This window comes from Saccopteryx leptura, chromosome 2 (assembly GCF_036850995.1).
Source record: "Saccopteryx leptura isolate mSacLep1 chromosome 2, mSacLep1_pri_phased_curated, whole genome shotgun sequence".
NCBI lineage: Eukaryota > Metazoa > Chordata > Mammalia > Chiroptera > Emballonuridae > Saccopteryx > Saccopteryx leptura.
In genome coordinates, this window is record NC_089504.1 from 24,121,043 (window position 1) to 24,144,946 (window position 23,904).

A 23,904-nucleotide genomic window follows, 5' to 3' on the forward strand; every position below is an offset into this window, starting at 1 on the left:
ATTCTATTGGACAGTGAGGATCTAAACTGTCTGTTTTCAAATAGATACCATGTGTGGCTTGTTTTTAACACTTATCAGTGACTACTTGGATGGGTTATTAGTTTGTTTTAATAATAATAATAGTTTATAACCATGTATTCTAAATTGTTCATTGCAATCACTGTGACTAGACATATCTCTTCATTCATGATGAGGGAAAAAAGGAGGAAATAGCCTTCTACCTGACTTCTTTGAAAAATTTCTGCTCAAAAAGGTAAAATATAAGGTATAAATGAAGTTCAAGAATTCACTGGGAGAAACAGCCCTACATCTTATTTTGCTATGTGCGCCTAACCATAGGTAAATAAGACATTGAAAATGGAGATGAGAAATGAGGACTGAAAGGAAAACCAAACTGGCTGGAAACAAATATAGAGAACTGTGTACAATAAAGAAACATTGTAATGTTAACATAAGAAATGCCCAAACCTATGGAGATTTTTTTATGAGTTTGCTTGAACCAAAACTGAAAATTGCCAGGAACAAAACTCTTAACGGATTGAGAAAATGCTCCTGAGAATGACAGTTTTGAAGCTCATTTTATGCCTTAGAATCAAAGGAGATATAAGAAAGATTCCATGAAATCCTTTGGTGGTAGATTTAAGGGGGTGGGAGAAAAGAAAGAGATATCTCTAAAACTAGATAAACAGCAGTACTGAGAGACAAATGCTTCTTTTTCATTGGCAAGTACAGCCTAGTTAAGTAACCTTTACAGCACACAGATGGTATGTGGGCAACAAATTAGCAATGTGGGGTCTACGGTCACGTACTCTGGTGCTGGTGTTTGTGCCCTGGAAAACGAGATGACTCTGATATTTCAAAGGTATGTTCACCTTAGGTGCAAAATAGGCAGACTCATTTAATGTAAAGACTGACCTTTGTCAGGGAAGCTACAGGCCTAGGATGTCACAACCCCCCCATGACCTGCTTTTAGTGAGGAATTTTTACACTCAGATCATCCACTGTGGTTCTGACCGTGGCTCTCTGCGTTTATTGGGCCTGCCATCTGGTCTCCCCGGAGCTTGTCAGGTTTAGTTTGTGGCTGCTCTTTTGTCCACAATAACAAGGCAAAGAAATGCAATGCCAGAATTCATTCTTCATTAGGAGTAGAAGGGAAGCGGAACAACATTGCATAGAACCAAATAGTGATGTGGAAGAAAAACTCGAGACATTCCCACCAAATCCAGAAGGAAATAAGATGAGATACAAATGAAAAAAAGAATAGAATAGATGAAGTCCAGAAAACGAGGAGCCAACAGATGCATACATAACTTCTTTTCCCAGAAATACCATTCAAACATATTAATAAGTATTTCTTAAGTTGGAAAATATTTAGGTATTCAAGTTAAAAATATTAACTCGATAACAGATGAGGCTTGGTGAAAATTTTAGAATTTGAAGGTGAGGTAAGTATTATAACTGTAGCTGATGGTGTCTTGTTTGTAGTGAATGTTTCCTAACAAAGAAAAACAAATGTGGAAAACAAGTTGAAACACTGATATAATTTACTGGTTTTCTGCTCTCTGCAGGAGAGTGGCTCTGATGTACTCACTATAGGTAACAGTTCATGAAAGTCATATTTTTTAAGGGATGACTTATGAGGTTCTCTGTCTTGAGTTACTATCCTCACTCAAGGTTGGCTGCGACAGTTTATCACAGCTGAGGTTGGACCACAGTTGGAATTGTATCCGCATGTAGCTAATTAATGGAGTCCAAGGGCAAATATTGTCCCCAAGTCTGATTTGTTGTGACCTCTCTCTTTCTTTTGAGACCATTTTTCAAAATAGTTCTCTTGCGGCCTGACTTCTGTGGGGGTTGGGGGGAGTTGCAGTCTTGTGTAACGGTGATGGATCTCGGGTGTTAGAACAATGTTACACAACCCTGCATTTTTATCATTCTAATGACTATTGCTGGACAAGGGGAGCTTACTTCCCTGCCAGATATTTATACAAGCTAATCAGAGGCTTGATACAATACAGATGGTGATAACCTTTTACCATACACAGTTCATGTTGAGTTTTTCTTTGGCAGCAAAGGGTTTCCCTCATTCAGTCTCTTGGACCCAAAAGTTCTATTTCTTAAATGCCTTAAACACAGGAGACATAATGGTGTAAAATATTTCAGGAACACTAAATAGGAATCCAGTGTTAGGCTTCTGCCACATTCCACAGAAATGACCACAGATGAAAAATGTTTTTATTGAATTATGTCTTTATTTGGGTACAATGAAGCACAAAGATGGGGGGGGACACATGATTTTCCGTAAATTATCTACTTCTCCTGTCTTTAAAGTACATTCCGAACCCAGGTCTTGTGTAATTCTTTGCTTGGACTACTAGTCCTACTATTCTTCTTCCTATTTTACGGTTAATATATTGCCTTGCCAACAGATATAATGGTTCCTGTAAATATCAACCCATTTCCCGCAAGAACAAAAGAAAGTTAGAATCACAGCTTAAAGTATTCTTTACGTATGCAGTAGTACAGCAAGAAATCTCCGCTAAACCCTAACGTGGATGTTGAGAAATGTTATTGACAATAAGCTAAGATTAATATTGCAAGATAGGATTTGTTCACATCAGGAGAACTATAAAGGCACAAAAAGAGAAATTTATCTTTTTTTTTTTGTGCAACACTACAAAATACAGCACACGTGTATGCACACACACACACACACACACACACAATATTCCATACATCCCTATGGCTCACTCAAACCAACTCACCCAAGTAAGTATCTGCAGTGTATCCTAGAGTTTATCAGCGCCACTCATTCATTAATTAATTCATTGAATAAATATTTACGAGTACATACTCTGGGCCAGGCACTGTCAAGAATACCGTACTGAAAAAAAATATTTACTTTTTCTCCCTCTCTCCTTTCCATCAACATTCTCACTTTTTTAGTGTCTTGTTTACAGTTAGCTGCCATGGTCTTGGAGAAGAGAAGAGTAATCAAAATGAGCAAAAGCAGAGGGGGGTGTCCATGGAGGCTGGATTATGATTCCAGAGTGGAACAGCTTGGAAAGAAAGAGTCTATCACTTAGTCAAGGGCAAGAATGGTGTAAACACATCTTGGAGTACTAGAATAAGGAGTTACTCTGTAAATACTAACATACAGTTTTAGAGACAAAATACTATCTAGCTTCATGCCATTCATAACAAATTATTGGATTTTTCCCCAGAGCTAGTACTGAATGAAAAAATAATTGTGTGTGTGTGTGTGTGTGTGTGTGTGTGTATTTCAGTCCATTGCAATTGGTAGGGCTTTTGCCTGGGGTGTGTAATAACTGAAAATGTGGGCCCTGGGCGGTTGGCTCAGTGGCGGAGCATTGGCCCTGCATGTGGATGTCCCAAGCTTGATTCCCAGTCAGGGCACACAGGAAAAGCAACCATCTGCTTCTCCACCCCTCCCCCTCTCCTTCTCTCTCTCAATCTCTCTCTTTCCCTCATGCAGACATGGCTTGGTTGGAACAATTTGGCCCCAGGTGCTGAGGATGGCTCCATGGTCTCACCTCAGGCCCTAAAATAGCTCAGTTGCTGGGCAATGGAGCAATGGCCCAAGATGGGCAGAGCACTGCCCCATAGGGGGCTTGCCAGGTGGATCCCGGTTGGGGCACATGCGAGAGTCTGCCTCTGCCTCCCTGCTGCTCACTTAAAAAAATTTTAAAAAAGAAAAGAAATGTGTCTGTGTGTGTTCCTATATATGTGTATATATATATAGTACTTTATACATTTCATCCATTCCAATTATTATTTTATTAATACTTATGTTACTATTTATTTGAGCAGAAAGAGCTTCTTTAGCTGGTTTCTGATTCTCTTTGGCATGCCCTTTGTAACCTTTAATAGCTCATAGTCACAGTAGGTTTTTGAGAAGGAGGAGCTGAAGTATTTAAATATCTCTTCTCAAATTACTGGCTTTCCAGATGTTCCCCAGAGTCATTTTTTGTTTACTTGAATTATCTTTAAATTCAGGTTTGACAGCGTTATCTTTAGCTCACAAACACTAAAAGATTTGACAAGGATGATTGGATTTGAATCAAGACCTAATGATTATACACTTATAAAGAATGCTTTCTATAAACATGAATTTTATAATCTAAGAGAATCTGGGTCTTATAGCTGAGTCTGCCCCTTAAAATGAATTGAGACAAAGTTTTTTTAAAAATCATATCATCTCCTTTATACTGTAACAAAATGTAGAATTTAATTGTTGCTCTTCCTGACTACTTTCTCAATGTAGTGTTTCTTGAATTACTGCCTATTAAACATTGAATGCCTTCTAAAAACTTGCTAGAAAATATACTCTGGTACTTCTTTACCTTTCTGGTCCAATTATAATGAAAAGCAACAACTACGTACAAGCAATTGAGTTACAATGACAGAGTCACTGCTGGATTCCTCCTGCCTTGCCAGTTTGATGTTACAAAGTATCAGTGACAATAAATAGATACCTTTTAAAAAAGGTTTTTTTTTCTTCTGTCTCTGGAAAAGGAATAGCCCATAACATGTACAAATCATAACTCACTTGTCCTAAAATAATAAAGCCCAAGGGTTGGGTTGAGTAAATCAGCATTTTCTCATGAAGATAGGACATCACCAATAACAGCTGATTTTGTGCTAATACTGGGTGGTCCCAGTAAAAAAGATGAAGTACTAAATTAGTTCTGCAATATTGGAGGAGCAGTGGAAAAACAAATATTGAAAGCAGGCTGGCCATTGTTAACTCCGGAAAAGACAGTCGCTTACATTTTCCTATAGTTAGGCTTTTGGTGTAGGATCATGCGGTGGAGGGAGATAGAAAGACAGACAGACAGATAGATGTGGTTGTATGGAGATACAGGGAGTCAGCTTTAGTTCATGGTTTGAGAGCCTGAAAAAAAAAAGTTTTATAATAGTGATAATATTAATAAACATTCATTTCATATGAATCTGCTGTTCTTCATTTGCAAGGTCTATGGCAGTGCTGCTGTTGCTGATAATATTTTTAAATTCCTCTAAGGTTTTTGTGGCTCTGTGAGACCATCACAGACTCTAGTCTGTGCCTGTTTCTTTCCACAATCAACGTTCCTGTCCTCACTCTGTGACATGCTAATGATCATCACAGATACTGTTCTACATCAGAAAGGGGAGCACATAGCAGGTCAATGCACTACAAACTCATTCCAGCTTTCTCTGTTATATTACAGCAAATTCTTCGTCATGCCAGAGAAAATGCGACGAAAGTGATCTTCCTCATCACTGATGGCTATTCCAATGGCGGAGATCCTAGGCCAGTGGCAGCCCTGCTGCGAGATTTTGGAGTGGAGATCTTCACGATTGGCATATGGCAAGGAAACATTCGAGAACTGAATGACATGGCTTCCCCTCCAAAGGAGGAGCACTGCTACCTGCTCCACAGTTTTGAAGAATTTGAGGCTTTAGCTCGCAGGGCACTCCACGAAGGTAAGGAAAGCCTCATGGCAGAAGATGGTGCGTTTAAATGGGGGCTCCTTCTCTCTTACTGCCTGAAACCCACTGGAGGGTAATACCCAACCCCGTGAAGTCGTTGCCGAGCATGTTGCCCGGGTGTCCTTCGTGCATTCTGAGATGTGTTGAACTTCATGAATAGAGATGACATTCTGACCTTGCAACAACAATATTTGTTGTTGTTGTTGTTTTTTAACAGCTGTGATATATTTTCACTAAAATATCCATAAGCTTCCACCAGGCACCTTTAGAATCAATGGAATGAGTTTAGGTGTGTTTTGAGGCCACACACAGAGTGGGAAGCTGTGACTTAGGTCTCAATTACAGTTCTCCGGAAAGATGAAGTAAACATTCAGAGATATGCACAGTGAATCGCACCAGAATGTTTCCAGAAATACGCATGAAGACATAAGGAAAGTAAATGCTTTACACATTCCTCTAGACCTGAAAGTTTAAAGATATATTGTATAAGCTACATAAGAGCTGAAGAGTATCGCCCCAACAGGGAATTAAATCAGTAAATCCATCCATTAGAATTCTTTGTACACATTTATAAAGTTGTTTAGTTGTACGGTGTAAGTCAGACGGACTTCCACGTGTGATATGGCATGTGTCTTGGTGAGATACAAGAGAAAGCGGAGATTGGGAGTAGATGATGGGAGATCTGGTCTCAGACCAAAGCCAGGTAGCAAACCAGACTGGATCCTGGCAGGTACCCTTGTGAAAGACTTGCTTTGATGGGCAAATCACAGCAACACGAAGTTTCAATCAATTCATGATGCTCATAATAAGCAGATCAGACATACCATAGTTCCGAGAGAAGAGTCTAGGGCAAAATTTCAGGCTAGCTATAGGTAAGCAAAAAAAATCCCACTCAGTCATGCACTAGCTGAGTGGCTTTTGGCAAACTATTTAACTTTTGCACTCCTTAAATTTCTTGTCAATAAAACAGGGAATGAAAATAGCACCTGCTACATAGGATTATTGAAAGAATTGAATGAGTTAATGCACATAAAGTGATTTTCAATGTTACTGAGGGCCGATGATACTAAGCCCTGTCCATTATTATTAGCTTAAGCAATTAATCTAAAATCTATGAACTTCAGTTTCCTCTGCTATTTTAATGGAGATGTTATAATATATAACATAGTTTTATGAGGAGGATTAAATAAAATATTTAAAATTGCACCAAGTATAGTGTTCAGCCCATGGCACTACAGTAACTGGGTTTTTCTTAATTTCTCCTAATCTTGGGGGAAAGTGATATGTTGAATGGGAAGACAGGTGATTGTGTTTCTAGATGGAATTATGAAATTATCGGTGTTGTTAGCTGTTTTGGACAGGAGTAATTTCCAGTCCACCATCCCCCTCCCTGTCTTGTTGGATTGGGGCCTTCCGCCTTAATATGAGTTGACCCAGAACTCATATTAAGACCGAACCTTCTTTTGATTACAATATCGCAACAGAGTTTTGGAAGGCATTTCTTTTATTATAATAATCTAATATTTAGAATATGTAATACTCTGATTGAGTTTCTATATTTGGTAAGGAAAGATCCTGTTTTACTGAAAAAAAAAAAAAAAGATTGGATCAAAGGCAATGAGCCTCATTTCCCCAGCCCTGTGTTCTCTGAAGTCACTTTCAATTTGGATGGATCTACCCTTGGATCTCTCCATCTCCCATCATCTCCTCAAAAGAGGAGATGTCCCATTGCTCTTGGTCTCAAGACCATCCATGTTTCTGGCCATTCTAAATAGAGACAGGTTACAGAATCGAAGCCTTCCCTGTATGTAACTTGTTCACTTATCTCTCTCCCAGTCCTGAGCGCCAATGCACCAATCTTCATAGCTAGAGTTCTCTTGCTCCCTGAGTTGCTCTTTTGCCAGATAAGCTTGTGGCCCAATGTCTCAGAACTAAGTGCCTGTATTGCAGACCCTTTACCTACACCATGGTCTATTGGATAGAGCCTTAATGGGCTGCCTGGTTGTACTGGTCTCTTTTCCTTAGAGCTGGGGTCTTCCCTTCACTTTTTCCTATCTATCATTCAGAGTCATCAGGCATAGGGACAGATGTCCCATAATACAGGCCATCACTAGTCTCCTTTCCAGGCACTCAATGCAGTCCAGGTATCTTGCTGAAACTCACCCATTTGGGTTCCTACTAGGGGCCCATCACTGTATCTGGGCCTCCCTAGCAGCATGGACCTAGCACTGGAATTTGGGCTAAGACTTTTCAACTTCTTCAACAGCAAATGGAACTTATTGTTTGCCTGATTTAGATTATCCGTTCTGGATCAGTCATATTCCACTGTACCCTGCCTTGTAAAGTTCCTTTATGAACTGCTCTGAGCTGTTGAATTCCCAGAATGCCTCACTTCAGAGCATGGTTCAAGTAAATCAGAATTATCTCCATTTACATAAAACATGATGCTTTACTTAAAACTGAGAGAGAAACCAGATCCTGGTTCTATTATTCAACTTGTGTGGCACCAGTGAGTCTTTAACTGAATGGCTATACAAGGGATGGTATTTATCCGTTGGTCAGTAGCTCACAGCAACGCCCTTATGCAACAGTCAGGACTAGAGTTTTATTTATGTATTTGGGCAAGGATTTTGGGAATACCGAAGCAGTGGAGCGCTGCTGGTGTGGAAGCCAGAGGAGTGACCTGTAGGACCGACTGCATTACTTCCTCCTGCATCTGGAGATTACTCCCTGAAGTACTTAATTTCTGTCTGACCCCGCATGGCCTCGAGAACTCACGATGAGGTCCCAGTCTGAAATAACTGGCCGCAACAAATCCCCAGTCCGTGTTAGTGCAAGAAACACACATTCATCTGGGGGTGGGAGTGGAGCAGCTGGGAATTAATGAATGTGAAAAAATACTTTTTCCAGCTTGCACTTAAATTTTAGTAACTAGAGCTGTAACGTTCAACTCTTAATTCATTTTTTTTTATTACCCTCTGTCCTGGGTAGATCTGCCCTCTGGGAGTTTTATTCAAGAGGAGATGTCCCATTGCTCCTATCTATGCGAAGCCGGCAGAGACTGCTGTGACCGAATGGCAAGCTGCAAATGTGGAACGCACACAGGTCAATTTGAGTGCGTCTGTGAAAAGGGGCATTATGGGAAAGGTCTGCAGGATGAATGCACAGGTGAGTCTCTAGTCTGAGCCTAATTCTATCAGTTATCTGTTGCTGTGGTTATAAAACAACAACAACAACAACAACAACAACAACAAAAATGATCGCAAATCTCAAGGGCTTGAAACACTAAGTACTTACCTGGGCAGCTAGCTGTTTGGGTCTCAGCTTGTCGACTCGTACGTTTGCCATTAGCTGTGAGTTGGGCAGGCTGCGCGGCTCATCTTCGCTGAGTTCTCTTATATGTTTTAGGACCAGCTGGCTGGAGTTTGGTCTAAAATGGCTTTGTCTGGGACCACTAGGCGGTCCTTTATGCGGTCTCTCAGGCGCCATCAGGCTAGCCTGGGTGTGTTCATGTGGTGGCAGAGTTCCAAGAGGAAGAATGGGAGCTGGCAAAGCCCCTGGAAGCCTTGGTTCAGAACTGGGTTGGGAGGGTTTGGGGGGGGGTGTCCTCTTCTTTGTAATTGATCAGTTGCTAAATCTGTGCTCTAAGCACTTAGGCAGAAATATGGCTCAGTCTCTGGATGAGTTCGAAGCCAGTGGGATTCTGGTCCTCAGGCCCCATTAACTTCTGGGATTGTCACACGCACACAAATGCAACATTCACTCGATGGTTTTTTAGCTCTTCACGGGTCTCCACAAAGGGACTTCAGAAAGCTCTGAAAGTGACACCACCTCAACATGAAACTTGCTTCATCGATATTTGTAATTTTATCTCCTCTGGCTTTCGTTAGCAGAGGACCCTGATAGTTTAAACATGTCCTTAGAAAGGCAAGAAGAATGACAGGATTCTTGGGTTCGGCAGCAGCAACTTTATATACAGTGTACATATAACTTGTAGCTCTTCTGTGATTTGCTGTTTGGGAAAAATGCAGTCCCATGGAAATGGACAGCCAGCAGAAACATTAGGAGCAGCGGGGTTATTTTAGACTGTGCCATGTGGTCTGTCATTGCCTGTGTCATGGGAACATGGTTCTGGCGTTTGGAAGGTGGGCCTGCTCTGCAATGCAGAATCGTGGTTCTCCCTTGTCTCCATGCCCTGTTGTCTCTTCCTCCTCCTCTTCTTCTTCCCATAGGACATTTCCTCTGGTGTTCTTCTTTTACTCTCTTTTCATCTTGCTGCCCCTCATCTCCTTTCCCTTAATTTCTTTTCCCGTCCTGGGCTCTGATCCCAGCCGGCAGACACAGCCTTCCTGGGTCCAACCATCCACGTTCACCCGGCAGAATCACTGCTTTTTTGACCCTGCTCCTGCTTGACCCAGAGCATTTCTCATTTAAGCAGAAATAGGGTGGGGGGGGGAGGGGATTTGCCTAACTGCCTCTGAGTTGGCGAAATGCCTCCCTTTGAATCTTCCCACACTTCCTTCAGCAGCCTCGCTTGGCGCTGTCCCCAACGCCCCCTCCCATCCTAGCCCACCAAACACAGGCGCAAAAGCTCTTATTTTCTTGCTGCGTGCTGTCGTCAGCATGTCTGCCTTCCGTGTGGTCCCAGGCTGAACTGCTCCCTGCCAACAAGCCACTGCTGTAGGGCCGCCTGGCAGCCCCCACTGCCCCAGGGCACAGGAATCTTGCACCCCAGGGGAAGAGCTGCAGGAAGAGAGGGGGCGGTTCGCAAACCCACTGCCCCCAGATACCCAGGCAGCTGTGGCTATTACCAGTGGCACATTCCAGGCGGAAAGGCACAGCAGTCTGTAAACTGTATGAAGTGGGTAAGCCTGCCAGCAGAGCCTCAGTCGGAGACAGGAGCACTTTTGCTGCTGCTTCTCGCCAAGGACACCGAGCACAGAAGGCTTCATTTATCCATCCCTCCTTTTAGATTCATAAGCCTCAGTTTAACACTTTCTTACATGCAACGTCTAAACTAGATATGGTTGCATCAATATGTGTTCATATTGTCAACTTCAGTCTCTGTATCTCAGGCATTAGGAAAAGTGGTATCAGAACTCCGAGACGTACTCTGTGACTGTACATAGTTGTAGGAGGCAGGGCTTATCCCTGGCTTCTCCAGCATGCCAGGAGCTGCGAGAAAATAAGTAAATTATATCCTTTCTGGGGCATGAAAGACTCACGACCAGGGTCTTTTTTCTTGGAAGGGCAGAAAGAAGTATTAGCTCTAAATCATCTAGTCCCGAGAATCTGGAAGCCGTGAGCGCCTTTAAAATCTGCTTAGTTGACAAATGGCATTGAGCCCTTTCTCCATGCCATCGCCAGGTACTGAATCCATGCAGGCTGCTCAGGGGTGAGCAGACAGACATGGTTTCTGCCTTCTTAGAACTTACCATCTAATCGCACAAATCATTTTGTAAATGCACACTGTGATGTATGCTATTGAATAAAAATGCCCATGGTTTCAAGAAGGGACTCCGGGTACGGATAGACTAAGCTCGTACCCTCTCTAAGCTAAGATCTGAAGGACGACTGGACAGACCATAGTTGTTTACTGCTGCAGGAGAGAATGTTACCTTTCATTTGGAGTAGGTGGAATTCTGAGTATTTATCCTCATTGAAGAAACAACGCCTTTCAGAAGCAAATCGTTCCTCTCGAGAGCCAAAAGAAACCTTAGAGATTATCTCCTCTAAACCCCTCATTTTACAAGAGGAAATTAAGGTTTCGAGAAAGATGAGTATTTTGCTCAAGATGGTATATCCAGCCATCAGCAGGACCTGGGAAGGATGTAGAACACTTTCCTCTAAGTCCTGTTATTTCCAAGATACCACATCACTTATTTTGCATTTTTGAAAATAGCTTCTTGTACCCATTGCTTTTCCATAGACACTGAACTGTACTCAAAGTGTTTGGAAACAAAGAACGGTCTGGCTCAAATTCAACGTCTGCTGATGACAAACTATGTGATTTTGGATGATTGATTCTCAGTTCCTTTTGTAAAATGGGCTTAATAATGATGTACTTTTATATACATATACACATGCATACACACATGTTGATATATACTGATATTTGTGTATGTAGAAGTATATAAATATGTGTGTGCATATGCCAGAGTGGACTAAAGTAGGTTTACAGTTATTAGTGTGCAAAACAGTTTATTCTTATATCACTGACACCAGAAAAATATCTGCCTTCATGCTGCCTGTTACCACTCAACCAAATAAGTAGAGACATGATTTGAATCTTTATGGGCGCTTTATTCTGATGGCCAGCAATCTGAGAAAACAGGGATTCTGTACCCAAAAACCGTCTTAACACCTCATCTCAGCCAACAGATATATAAGAGGAAGAAAGGGGTGGGTAAGAGGTTTGGATTTAGGGGGAATTTAATTAGATAAAAAGTTGTAGTCCAGGGTTCTTCTAGTGTTTCTTTATCTGCTGACCAGCAAGTCTTTATCTGCGTCCTTGCTAGTGGACATTGTATTCTTGGAGCATGGGGCATAGATACCATCTTGTTTGTGCATCCTCTGGGCCTGGGGCACAAAGGTGGATTGCGTTGAGCCTTGGGAAGTCACGTAGGCCTATTCATGCATGCAGCTCCTGGAACAAAGCTTTTTACCTACATTAATTATTAAGCCTATTGATTATAACTGAAAGCTATTATTACTAAAGCAAAATTTCTGACTCTTGAGTTCCCTCTATCACTACTGCTTATTAATTATTGTATTATTTTCCATTTGAACAACTATAAACCTACTTTTGCTCACCTTGTATATACATATGTATATTTGTGTATATAAAGAGTGGTATTAGATATACAGTTAGGTAATTGAGAGAATGTATACTTAGAGTGCTTAGGATATTATCTGCCACATCAAGTCTCAATTAATGGTAGCTTTTAATCATTATTGGGAAACATAAATGCAAGAAATCTGATGAATGAGCATTAAAATAGTTATCTCAAAAATGAGATACTTGACCTAGCATGCGGAGGACCCGGGTTCGATTCCCGGCCAGGGCACACAGGAGAAGCGCCTATTTGCTTCTCCACCCCTCCGCCACGCCTTCCTCTCTGTCTCTCTCTTCCCCTCCCGCAGCCAAGGCTCCATCGGAGCAAAGATGGCCCGGGTGCTGGGGATGGCTCTGTGGCCTTTGCCTCAGGCGCTAGAGTGGCTCTGGTCGCAACATGGCGACGCCCAGGATGGGCAGAGCATCGCCCCCTGGTGGGCAGAGCGTCGCCCCATGGTGGGCGTGCCGGGTGGATCCCGGTCGGGCGCATGCGGGAGTCTATCTGACTGTCTCTCCCTGTTTCCAGCTTCAGAAAAATGCAAAAAAAAAAAAAAAAGAGATACTTGAGGATAACTGACACCGTATACTTTGTAGATTTTACTCTCTAAGCTGGACTACTGGTCCTAACCTGAGAAATTGTGTTCTGGAGAGAGTAAGGGAGATCTATGTATGCAGGTGAATGCCATCAGGAAGCCTCGTACCTACTAAAGGTGACCTGATGGGTATCCAGTGAAAATCAAGAATACTGAGAGAAGGCAATGAGGTAATGTGCCTTTGTATGTTGAAAAAAGTAGACTATTTGCCTTCATTAGGGAAAAATCATTTGCTAAGGCAGATTATATTTGTTAATTAATTTTATAGAAGAGTGGAATACTAGAGCTAGCTATAAGGGTTTTTCTCATCACTCACTTTGGAGACTAGAAAACTCTTCCCCATGACTATTTATTTAGGCAATTTGACCAGAAACAGAATTAAGTTTTCCTAATTCTTAGTTTGGGTTCCTTTCTTTATGCTACACTGTCTCGGAAGGTACCTGGGAGACGGCAAGGAAAGCTGATAACCATGAGGTTATTGTGACCTCTTTTTTTCCTTCATTGTTCTGGGAATTGACAACCTGGGTTGCATGAGTCCTCAAACAATGACCTACCCAAACCCTGTCCAAGGCAGTGGCTTTCCTTGAAATGGTTTGAGCATCGTCATCATCTCCAGTGAGCAGCTGCTTCATGGACAAAACCCGGATGTACAAAAAAATTGCAATGATTGTGGATTTGTTCCACATCCTGAACATCTTCACCTGAATGCAAGCCTGAAATTGTTTGTTAGGAATAAATAACAAGTAATACTTTCCAAAGGAGTTCAATTTTATAAGACATCAGTACATTTGAGCTGGTTTTTAATTTCCATTGGCTCAAAACCTCTTTGAGATGGTTTCAAAATAATCAAGTACTTTTAGCTGGTGGTCTTAAAGAATGTGTGCTAATAGGTCTTACAGAAGCAAGGATCATATACTAAGTAGATAATTTAAGGTAGAATGATGCTTTATTCATGTATGTCTCAATCACTTGAATAGCGGCACTGAACACAGATCCATATTTGACAGAATTTAAATAACGCTAAAAAAATCTGCTAAGAAAAGAGAATTTGAAACACAAATTCTAATACTGAGAAAGCCATCCTCTGTTTGGTCCAGTCTTAGAGAGGCATTGTTGTGAAAGAAATCCAGTTCAGCAACCAAAACAAATGTGTAAATCCTCTGTTCAATATTATTATACTAGAGTCTATAGCCAGTGCAATAGGAAAAAAATTATCAAGAAGTCTTAATCATCAAAGGTGATCTAAATTAGTGGATAAATGGGAAAGTATATCAATATATTGTGCTGTGAGTGACTCAATATTGTTTATATGTCAGTTCTCCCCAAATCAATCTATAGATTCAATTAAATATTAACAAAAGCCTCAAAATAAAATAAAATAAAATAAAATAAAATAGTGTAAATCCTTCACTTGGTTTTCTCTAACCCCAAAATGGAGACAGACCACAGAAATTCTTAGACTCTTCCCTTTCTCATCATCCTTTCTCTTAGAAACCCTAACTCGTTTGCACATAACTCTTCCAATCCCCCCTTACACACACAAACACACATGTCCACAAGCACATGCAGGCACTCCTCTCAAGCCTTATCTTAACCTCCTCTCTTTGCTCTTTATTTTTGAGTCTACATAACTCCTTATTGAACTAACAGTGTAGGAAGGCTGGGAAAACTTGCGTATCAATACTTTTTTGTTGTGCTTTATAAAGGCCTATGACTTTTTTTAAAAAAACTACATAACTCACTTTTCTTTACTGCAAATATTTGGTATGATTCAGAAATGGTGTGGGACTTTCACACTACGCTGGAAGGTTTAAAGGGTTGAGAAACTATCTTCCTAGAACTAGTCATTGAACTTCAGCTAAGGGAAGAGGACTGAAAATTGTGGTGTCTAAAGAAGAGATGTTGCTTCCATTCCTAACTCTAGTATTATTTTCTTCATCCTTCACATTTAGCATAGGTGTTTGGACAGTGATTATGACGATGATAATAATAATATTAAAATAGTGCTTACTCCATTTCAGACAGTTTTCCAAGCATTGATATATATTAACTCATTTAATGTTCACAGTAACTTCTGAAGTATCGTTCCATTTTAGAGACAGGGAAAGTACAAGTCTGATAGGTTAAGTAACTTGCCCAGGATTTTGCAGGTAAGAGAGTTGGTTTGTGAACTCAAATTGTCTGGCTCTCCAGGCTACAGTCTAGCCATAGAGATAGATATTCAACAAATCAACACAATTAAAATATAATTTCAAGTTCTGTTATGTATTAATTTGACCTTGAGGACATGATCAATATTTGATGATTTTCAACCCACAAAATAGCAGCATCATGGTTCAAACCAATAGTAGGAAGGAAAAGAAGAAAATGAGTTAAATAAAATACAAATCTACTGAATGTTTTTCAATTGTGACTCATTCATAGAATAAACTTAAGCTCTTTATCATGGAATAAAAAGGCTTTGCATGATTTGATCTCTCTTTACCCTTTGAGCTAAAGCTGGAACTAGTTATACTTTCCTCTAAATACCATGCTATTTCATTCCTCAGACCCTTTCTCATGCTTCTCCTGGCTCCCTTTCCCACCACACCCAACTATTGTCTTTATTCCTACTTCATCAGACTAGTCATTCTAACGGGCAGGGGCTCTCTAATTAATTCTGCATCCCAAATGCCTGCCTTCAGAGCCCATAGTAAGTACTCAGGATAAAAAGTTGGGTAAGGGATCAACTTGAATATCAGAATCTTAGATGGACAAGAACTCATAGTTGAAGTTTTAGGCCATTGCACTGTTTCTATATATGCCTTGGCAACCACGGGATCCTTAGCACAAAGGCACATGGTCAAAAGTTTTTAAGAATGTATTTAATTCATTTGAATGCAAAATATTATATTTGGTTTAACTTTGTCAACAGTAAGTCAAATGAAGTATACTGTGGATGTCCTAGATTAGTCATTTTTATTTTTATTTTAAAACTTTTTTTAGATTAGTCATTTTTAGATGGCTAGCTCATCAAGTTGGTTGATTCACCAGTGAACTCCTATTGTAAATCCAAGCAGTTGCAGCTGTTCTGAATTTCCCCTGAAGGGATTTGAGAGGCACAGACTATGGAGACAATAGGCATCTGAGGACACTGCGCTTTGCAGAGATTTACTTCCATTTCAGTGACTTGGGAATAATTAGCAGATTGAAAATTATAGCTGGATGGGGCCAAGGCTAAGAGTTAGATAACACGCTAAAGCCCTAGATCTATTATTCTTTATGAAAGGAGAATACGCTATGGAAATAGAAACACTGAATGTTCATTTAGGAATATCTTATTATATATGTAAACATATGCAGAAAAATCCCCACCCCACCCCCACCCTGCACACACACATACATTTTCTATCTAAGTAGTCCATCGTTTCTTTGGAAAGAGAGAGAACAGAGAGCACTAGAAATTCTTGAATGGAAACCAAAACATGTGGAAATCTTGTCCTCTGAGCAGTTTAGCTCATTTTTTCCCCCTAAACATCCCCAGAGGTGACTAATAATGGATTTGTAAGGTGTAAGGAATTTGCACAATGTATTCCTATTTGCTTTTTATGAGGAAGTCTTGCTAGCATGTTGACATGGGTTCCCATCAACTTAAGACGTAGAATGGTTAACTGCTGCCTGGAGGAGGTTAGTTTGTTTGATTTTCCATTAAATAAAGTAGGTATTACTGTCCTGATACTGTATTTTCCAGTCTATCATGATTTTGGTGGGGTTTTTTTCTTAAGTGAGAAGCAGGGAGACAGAGAGACAGACTCCCACATGTGCCCCAACTGGGATCCACCTGGTAAGCCCCTAACAGGCAATGCTCTGCCTATCTGAGCCGTTGCTCCATTGCTCGGCAACTAAACTATTTTAGTGCCTGACACAAGGCCATGAAGCCATCCTTAGTGCCTAGGACCAACTTGTTTCAACCGAGCCATGACTGCAGAAGGAAAAGAGAGAAAGAGAGAAGCAAGGGGGTGGGGGTTTGGAGAAGCAGATGGTCACTTCTCCAGTGTGCCCTGATTGGAAATCAAACCCAGGACATCCACATGCCGGGCTGACATTCTACCACTGGACCAACTGGTCAGAGCTATATCATGATTTTTGTAAAAGGGAAACATAGAATTAGCTCAGAAGTATGACACATCACCAAACTTTAAAGTCAGTATATTGTATTTTTAAGCTCAGTTATTATGTTCTTCAGCTCTGTTACTTCTATTTGGTACTTTCTTGTATTTTCTTTCTCTTGTTGAAGTCCTCATTGTGTCTATCCAGTCTTTTCCCAAGTTCTGTGAACATCTTTATGACCATTATTTTGAACTCTTTATCATGTAAATTACTTATTTCCATTTCATTAAGTTTTCCCCCCCCAAGGTTTTATATTGTTCTTTTGTTTGGAACACATTTCTCTGTTTCTTCACTTTGCTCTCTGTGTTGGTTTCTGTGCATTAGATAAAACAGCCACCTCTTCCAGTCTTGGAAGAATGGCTTCCTGTAGGAGATGAACCTTTCCATTCAACCCTACCTTTGCTCTTGGTTGGTTGTCTCTCAAGCCTTTGCAATTGGCCAAGCAACCTATTTTATTTTATTTTATTTTATTTTATTTTTATTTTTTTGTATTTTTCCGAAGCTGGAAACGGGGAGAGACAGTCAGACAGACTCCCGCATGCACCCGACTGGGATCCACCTGGGACACCCACCAGGGGGCGATGCTCTGCCCCTCTGGGGCGTCACTCTGCTGTGACCAGAGACACTCTAGTGCCTGGGGCAAAGGCCAAGGAGCCATCCCCAGCGCCCGGGCCATCTTTGCTCCAATGGAGCGTTGGTTGTGGGAGGGGAAGAGAGAGACAGAGAGGAAGGAGAGGGGAGGGGTGGAGAAGCAGATGGGCGCTTCTCCTGTGTGCCCGGGCCGGGAATTGAACCCAGGACCTCTGCGTGCCAGGCCAACGCTCTACCACTGAGCCAACCGGCCAGGGCTAAACCTATTTTATTTTTAATGCTGTCTAAGAGTTGAGGGTGTGCCATGACCTGCCAGTGTGATAAAGAGGAGTACCTCAATCAGCACCTGGATTCAGCCGGATTGGAAGCTGGACCCTCTGGTAGCAACTTTTGAAGTATGCAAATATATACATACAATCTTGTGGGACCATATATGTAAGCCCTGCTGGCCACCAGACCCAGGCAATGTGGATGTGTCCCCTGAGTGGCAGTCACAAAAATTGAAGCTTCTGACAATTGTATAAGCTCCTTTCTGGGACATATCGGTGAGTTGCAGAAAGGCAGAGGGAGAGAGCAAAGATGACGGCCATCCACTTTTGTTACCTGAGAGCACCTCTGCAGGCCCCTAGCTGAGTGACAAAACTGAAGCCTGCCCCTCAAGGCAAGTCTCCAAGACAACACATAGCAAGCCTCTTAGACAGAAAGACTGGAGGTTGTGTTGTAGTCTGCTGTCTGTGCATTGCCCTGGGGATGGTAGCTCTTCTTGCCAAGAACTCTCTCTCCAGTTGGGACCCAAGAACACAAGCTCCCCTGGCCACTAGAGCCAGGTGACCAAGGCTTATCCCCTGGGTGCGAGTTGCCAAAACTGGGGTACCAGATGTGTGCCAAAGCTCCCCTCTGGGAGATACCAGCACTATACAGTATGGCGAAGAGAGACAGCATCTAGATGATTCCTGCCAGGAAAAAGAAGAAAAAAAGCAAGATGGTACCCACTGGCTTGAGCGAGGCAGAGAGACAGCATGAGGATCATGCCCACCAGGCAGCAGGCCTCTAGATGTGTGATAATATTAGATGTCTGCCCCTAAGGCCCATGCTTCAAAGGTAGCAAATGAGCCTCATTCACATAACGTCTGGGCACCTCTGGAGTGGCTGCCTCTGTGCTGAACCCTGGTGCCAGTGATAGCCCTTTAAGAGACACTTCTTAGTTAATGATAGTCATGTGGTTGTTTTGGGGGCTCATTTTTCAGGTTCAGGTCTTTTAAGCTGGGATGTCCAATGTGGGGTTCAAATCCTTTGCTCTTAGGGAGTTCTGGGTTTTAAATTCCCTCCCAGCTCTGGGACTCCATGCCAGGGATGGGGTTTACGGAAAGACTGTCCCAGGCTCTCCTACCTGTTCCACCTGAGTCTTCGCTCCTTCACCTGATGCGTAGGGATTGCTCAGACAGTTTTTAGTTTTATTCAAGGTGGTTCCATATGTAGCTGTGGATGTAGTGTGTTCTTAGGAGGAGGTGACCCAAGATCTTACTACATCGCCATCCTGAACTGAAACCTGCCAAAGTCAGTATATTCTGTTCTCTAGAAATACTTATAAAAATTTACCCAATACTCTAAAACTGTCAAAATAAGTATTATGTCCAAATCATGCTTATCATTGTAAAATTTTCCTTTTTCCCTTCTTCTTTACCTCATCCTCATTATAATGTAAAAGAGACAAAGGGTAAACAACATCTGCTAAATCAGTAGTCTTCAAGTGATTTTGCTCATGTAACTCCTAAAAAATGTCAAAAACCCCCATGTACCGGAGTTGACTTTTAAGTAGCCATCTGAAAATTTTGGCAGGTTTTTTTTAAAAATGGCATTTCCATATACTGTATAGACATTTTCAAATAAAACTATTATATTACTTTTGAACATAGCCATTGAAATCAAAATGCCATAGCAAATTTGATACCTTCAGCAGTATCCACTTGTGAACAAGCACATTTTTTTAAATTTTGCATGGTTTCTTTTCTTACATCTCTTTATTCTACTTCCATCACATAGTTCTGTTCTGCTGCAATATATTATTATATCTCAAAGCCTTTTATTAATTACAGCATTCTACTTCTCTGCTACATAAATTGTTAATATAAAAATTGAAGCTAATTTTTAAATTTTCTGTGACTGAAATTTCTATTAGTTATTATTACAATTAGTATTTGTATACAATTTGTCAAATGCATTATATATTTTGATGCTTATTACTCATAAAAATAAGATTCCATTGGAGATTCATCTCTTAGATTATTAATTCATGTGTCTATGATTGCTATTGCTCACTATTAGAATGAGAGCATACAGCATCCATTTTATATTTATTTTTTTATTTTTAAAGGTTTTATGCTGACAACCTTCTTCATACAAATATGTAGATGGGACTTGAAAGAGTCCTGTTAAATTGATGTCACTAAATTCTTTGAGTTCCTCCAGGGTTACATGCCAAAATGAGTTCTCTATCATCGAAAAAGTATTAAAATGATCTATTAGCTGGTGATTCCCTTAGGTCCTTTTTCAATTTTATTGGAACTGAAGGATTGGAAAACTTATGACTTGCAAAAGGAGTTGTTACCCAATCATTACAATCATTCACTTTCTCAAATTTCTGGAAAGTTCTTTAAAGAGACTTTACTAGGACTTATTAAAAGGCTACACATTACTATTTTACTTGGAAGCAATTTGTTTAACTTAATCGTGTTTGGGAAAATCAAATCATTATAGATTTTAATAAACCTTTACGATTCAACAATTTTTAATAAAATTATTTTACCTAACAATGTGCATTGATATATTGTTATCCAACTCTTGGAGAAACTGCATCTTGGAGCTTCTTAGAGTATCTGCTTATTATACCTTAAAGAGTGGTGTGGTTGGTTAGAGGTCAGGGATATTTTTTTTTCTTTTTTTTCTAAGTAAGAGAAGGGGAAATATTCAGATTTCTGCTTGCACCTCCACCATGATCCACCCAGCAACCCCTGTCTGGGGCCAATGCTCTGCCCATCTGGGGCCATGCTTGCAACTGAGCTATCTTTAGCACTTCAAACAGAGGCTCCATGGAGTCATCCTCAGTGTCCAGGGCCAACATGCTTGAACCAATGGAGCCATGGCTGCGGGAGGAGATGGGGTGGTAGAGAAGCAGATGGTTGCTTCTCCTGTGTGCCCAGGCCAGAATTGAACCTGGGACATCCACATGCTGGGTTGACACTCAAACAGTGAGCCAACCAGCCAAGGCAGGGATATTTTTTTATGCCTAACCATTACTTTATAGACACCTGGATACATGCAGTGAAATATGATGAATGGTATACATGAGTATTAGGATGACTGGAGAAGATATTCCATCTATATAAATTGACCTTACTTATTTATCAGTTTTAATAAAATTTTACTCTTCATGAGGGCCTCACAATCCTCTTTCAAATTATTCTTTGCAATAGTATATATAGTTTTATCATAAATGGGATTTCATTGGATGTTTTAAATGTAATGACTCGCCGTACAAATTTATTGATTTTGAAGTATATACCCTGCCACCTTACAAATCTAGTCTACTAATTCTAGTGATTTTTAATTGATTTCTTTGAATTTTCTAGATTAACAATAATATTACATGGAACTAGTAAAATAACTCTTGTTTAAAATATTAAATATTGATAGTAAAACAGAGAACTCTTGCTTTATTAATTTTTATGGTTGTGCCTTTAGTATTCCACATCTAATGAATAAATGAATGATTTTTTTCATATAATTGTTCCATAATTCATGATTTATTTTCAGTTATCTGCTTCCATAATTTTGACAGAATTTATAAATCTCAAGTTTTAATGGAGATTTTGTAACCACTACCACGATGGTACATATATGCTACATAATGTATTTATTAAGTAATTGCTTAAATGGTAAAAATCCATACTATCTTGGAATGCTGTCTTGCACTATTATGTGAATTAAAAAACACTACCCCACACCCTCAAGTATCAATACATGCAAACAGCTTTACATGGATGCATATGCACACACACAAATACCCTGGGTTTAGGACTAAATTTCAAATGATCCCAATAAGTAGATAGCATGAAAGAGAGAAATGTGTGATAAGCCACTTCCTAGTGTTAAACTCGGTCTTCCAGATGGCTTACTTTGATTCTAAGCCAGTGCTTCTCAGGGTCAGTAGACTTGTTCACCTTTCTTTCTCCAAAACAGGAATGGAAAATTCCAGGAAGTTGGGAACCAAGCAGAGCTTCCATATGCTGTGTTCTGGTATCTAAACAGGCACTCTTCTCTATTTACTTATTCATTCATTCAAAATTTACTAATGCTTACTCCCAAGTCTATGTGCCAAGTAGCAGAGGCTTTAAAAAAAATACCCCAGTCTTCAAGATGCAGTTTCTCTATCCTTGGATGTTTCTGGATGCACTTTGAAATTGTGCTTCTCTGCCTTTTGCTTTTTTTTGTTTGTTTTTCTGTTACAGCCTTTTTGTTTGGAGATAACTATAGTGTCACAAGCAGTTTTAAAAAATAATACAGAGAGATCCTGGTGTTATTTTCCTAGTTTCTCCCAATGGTAACATCTTGCAAAACTATAGTATAATATCCCAACCAGGATATTGGCATTGATGCAGTCAAGATACAGAACAGGTTCATAACCACAAGGATCCATAATATGCTCTTTTAGATCCATAAACACTCCCCTTCTGCTCCTAGCTGCCCCCACTTTACCTCTTGTAACTGCTAATCTGGTCTCCATTTCCATAATTATGTAACAAGAATGTTATGTAAACATTCCTCTAAGCAGAGGAAGAGGAATAGGGAAGAGACTACCTTGTTCCTGTTGGGTGAACATAGAATCCAGGTTCTTCATTTTGTTCCCATGGACACTAATTATGTGTGCGAGGGGAATCCTTATTACTGCTGGGTGTGGATGGAAGTTCTGGCTCTTTGCTAGGCTTCTCCTGATAGCATCCTGGCTGGGAAGGCTAAGAGTGCCTTGTTATGGTTCCCCACATGGCCTCCAATGACACTATGAGAGGGGACACCTCTTTACTGCTTGGTGCTGGTGGAAGTCCTTACTCTCTTACAATGACATCACTCCAGTGGGGAGGGGGAAGGACCCTTGATACTTCAGGGTTCAGGTGAAAGTGAGATACAACCCTCTCCCCTGTGGCCTCCATCAGCATGAAAGACCCATTTCTCTACTTAACCTTCTCTGATACCATGTGGGCAGAGCCAAGGGGGTTCTCGCTAGAGCTTTACAACAGTGGAAGTCTCTAGGCTGTGCTTGTCATCTGCCTGGTATGGCTGAGGTTGGGCCACAACCTTTTCTGTGTTTAGCTAGGACCACAGTCTTTTCTGTGTTTAGCTAGGATAGAAGAGTTGAATGGTTATTGTCTAAACATGTCCTGTCATTCTAGGCTGCTGTTTTCTTCATCCTTTGGCTAGGGAGAGCAGTACTTTGGTAGTTTGTATTTTGGGTTTTTTTCTTCTTTATCCATTCCCATTGGAGCTTTGGGATTGCCAGCTTCTTCAGCTCTGAGCCTGGGATATGTGAGGAAAAAGGAAGCCCAAGGAACACACCATCATGTTGGTCTTTGGATCTTGAGTTCCCTCACTGGTCTCCCTTTTATCATGCCACTTTATGTTTATTTTATATAGATCTCCTAGGGGTTTTAGCAGGAAGACTAAGGAAAAGTATATCCTCTTCATCTTCCTGAAAACTGATTCCTCTGTTTGTGTGTGTTTCGTTTCTTCTCTCTTGACAGATTTTTCCATGTTGGTTTCATCAATCCAATAGTGGTCCTGCTCTTTATGTGTTAATTAGGGATAGCCTTTGAGGAAGCACGGTGATGTCAGTTTAGACCATATCTTATGCCCCATGATGAATTTTATAAGAATTATGGAGAAAAACATAAATACAATTTAAGCAAAAGCATTACTTAATCACAGCTCAAAGTTCTTAAGTCATCCTTATCTATAGATATATATGGGAGTAGTCAATCACATTATGTGTTTGAAATGAAATATTATGGTCTTTCAAAATTATTCCCCAAAAGGTATCCAAATTGATCTTGAGACACATACCCTAACTTAAAACATGGCCATTGCTTTTAGTGTTTATGGATAAACTCCCAGCCTTTGCATGTGGCCCCGGCACTCATTTTGCTAGCCTCACTCCTCTCTACTCCAGCCAGAGTGAACTCTTATTTTTAC

At 40.6% G+C, this 23,904-nt stretch overlaps 1 protein-coding gene across 1 annotated transcript in view; it reads left to right on the forward strand.

Annotated features, from left to right (window-relative positions):
• The window catches only part of SVEP1 (sushi, von Willebrand factor type A, EGF and pentraxin domain containing 1), a 165,071-nt gene that overhangs the window by 22,835 nt on the left and 118,332 nt on the right, over positions 1–23,904 (forward strand). Inside the window, exons 2-3 of the mRNA XM_066367462.1 lie at positions 5,232–5,487; positions 8,485–8,661. Of these exons, the coding sequence (XP_066223559.1) occupies positions 5,232–5,487; positions 8,485–8,661 (433 nt within the window). The remainder of the gene's footprint in view (positions 1–5,231; positions 5,488–8,484; positions 8,662–23,904) is intronic.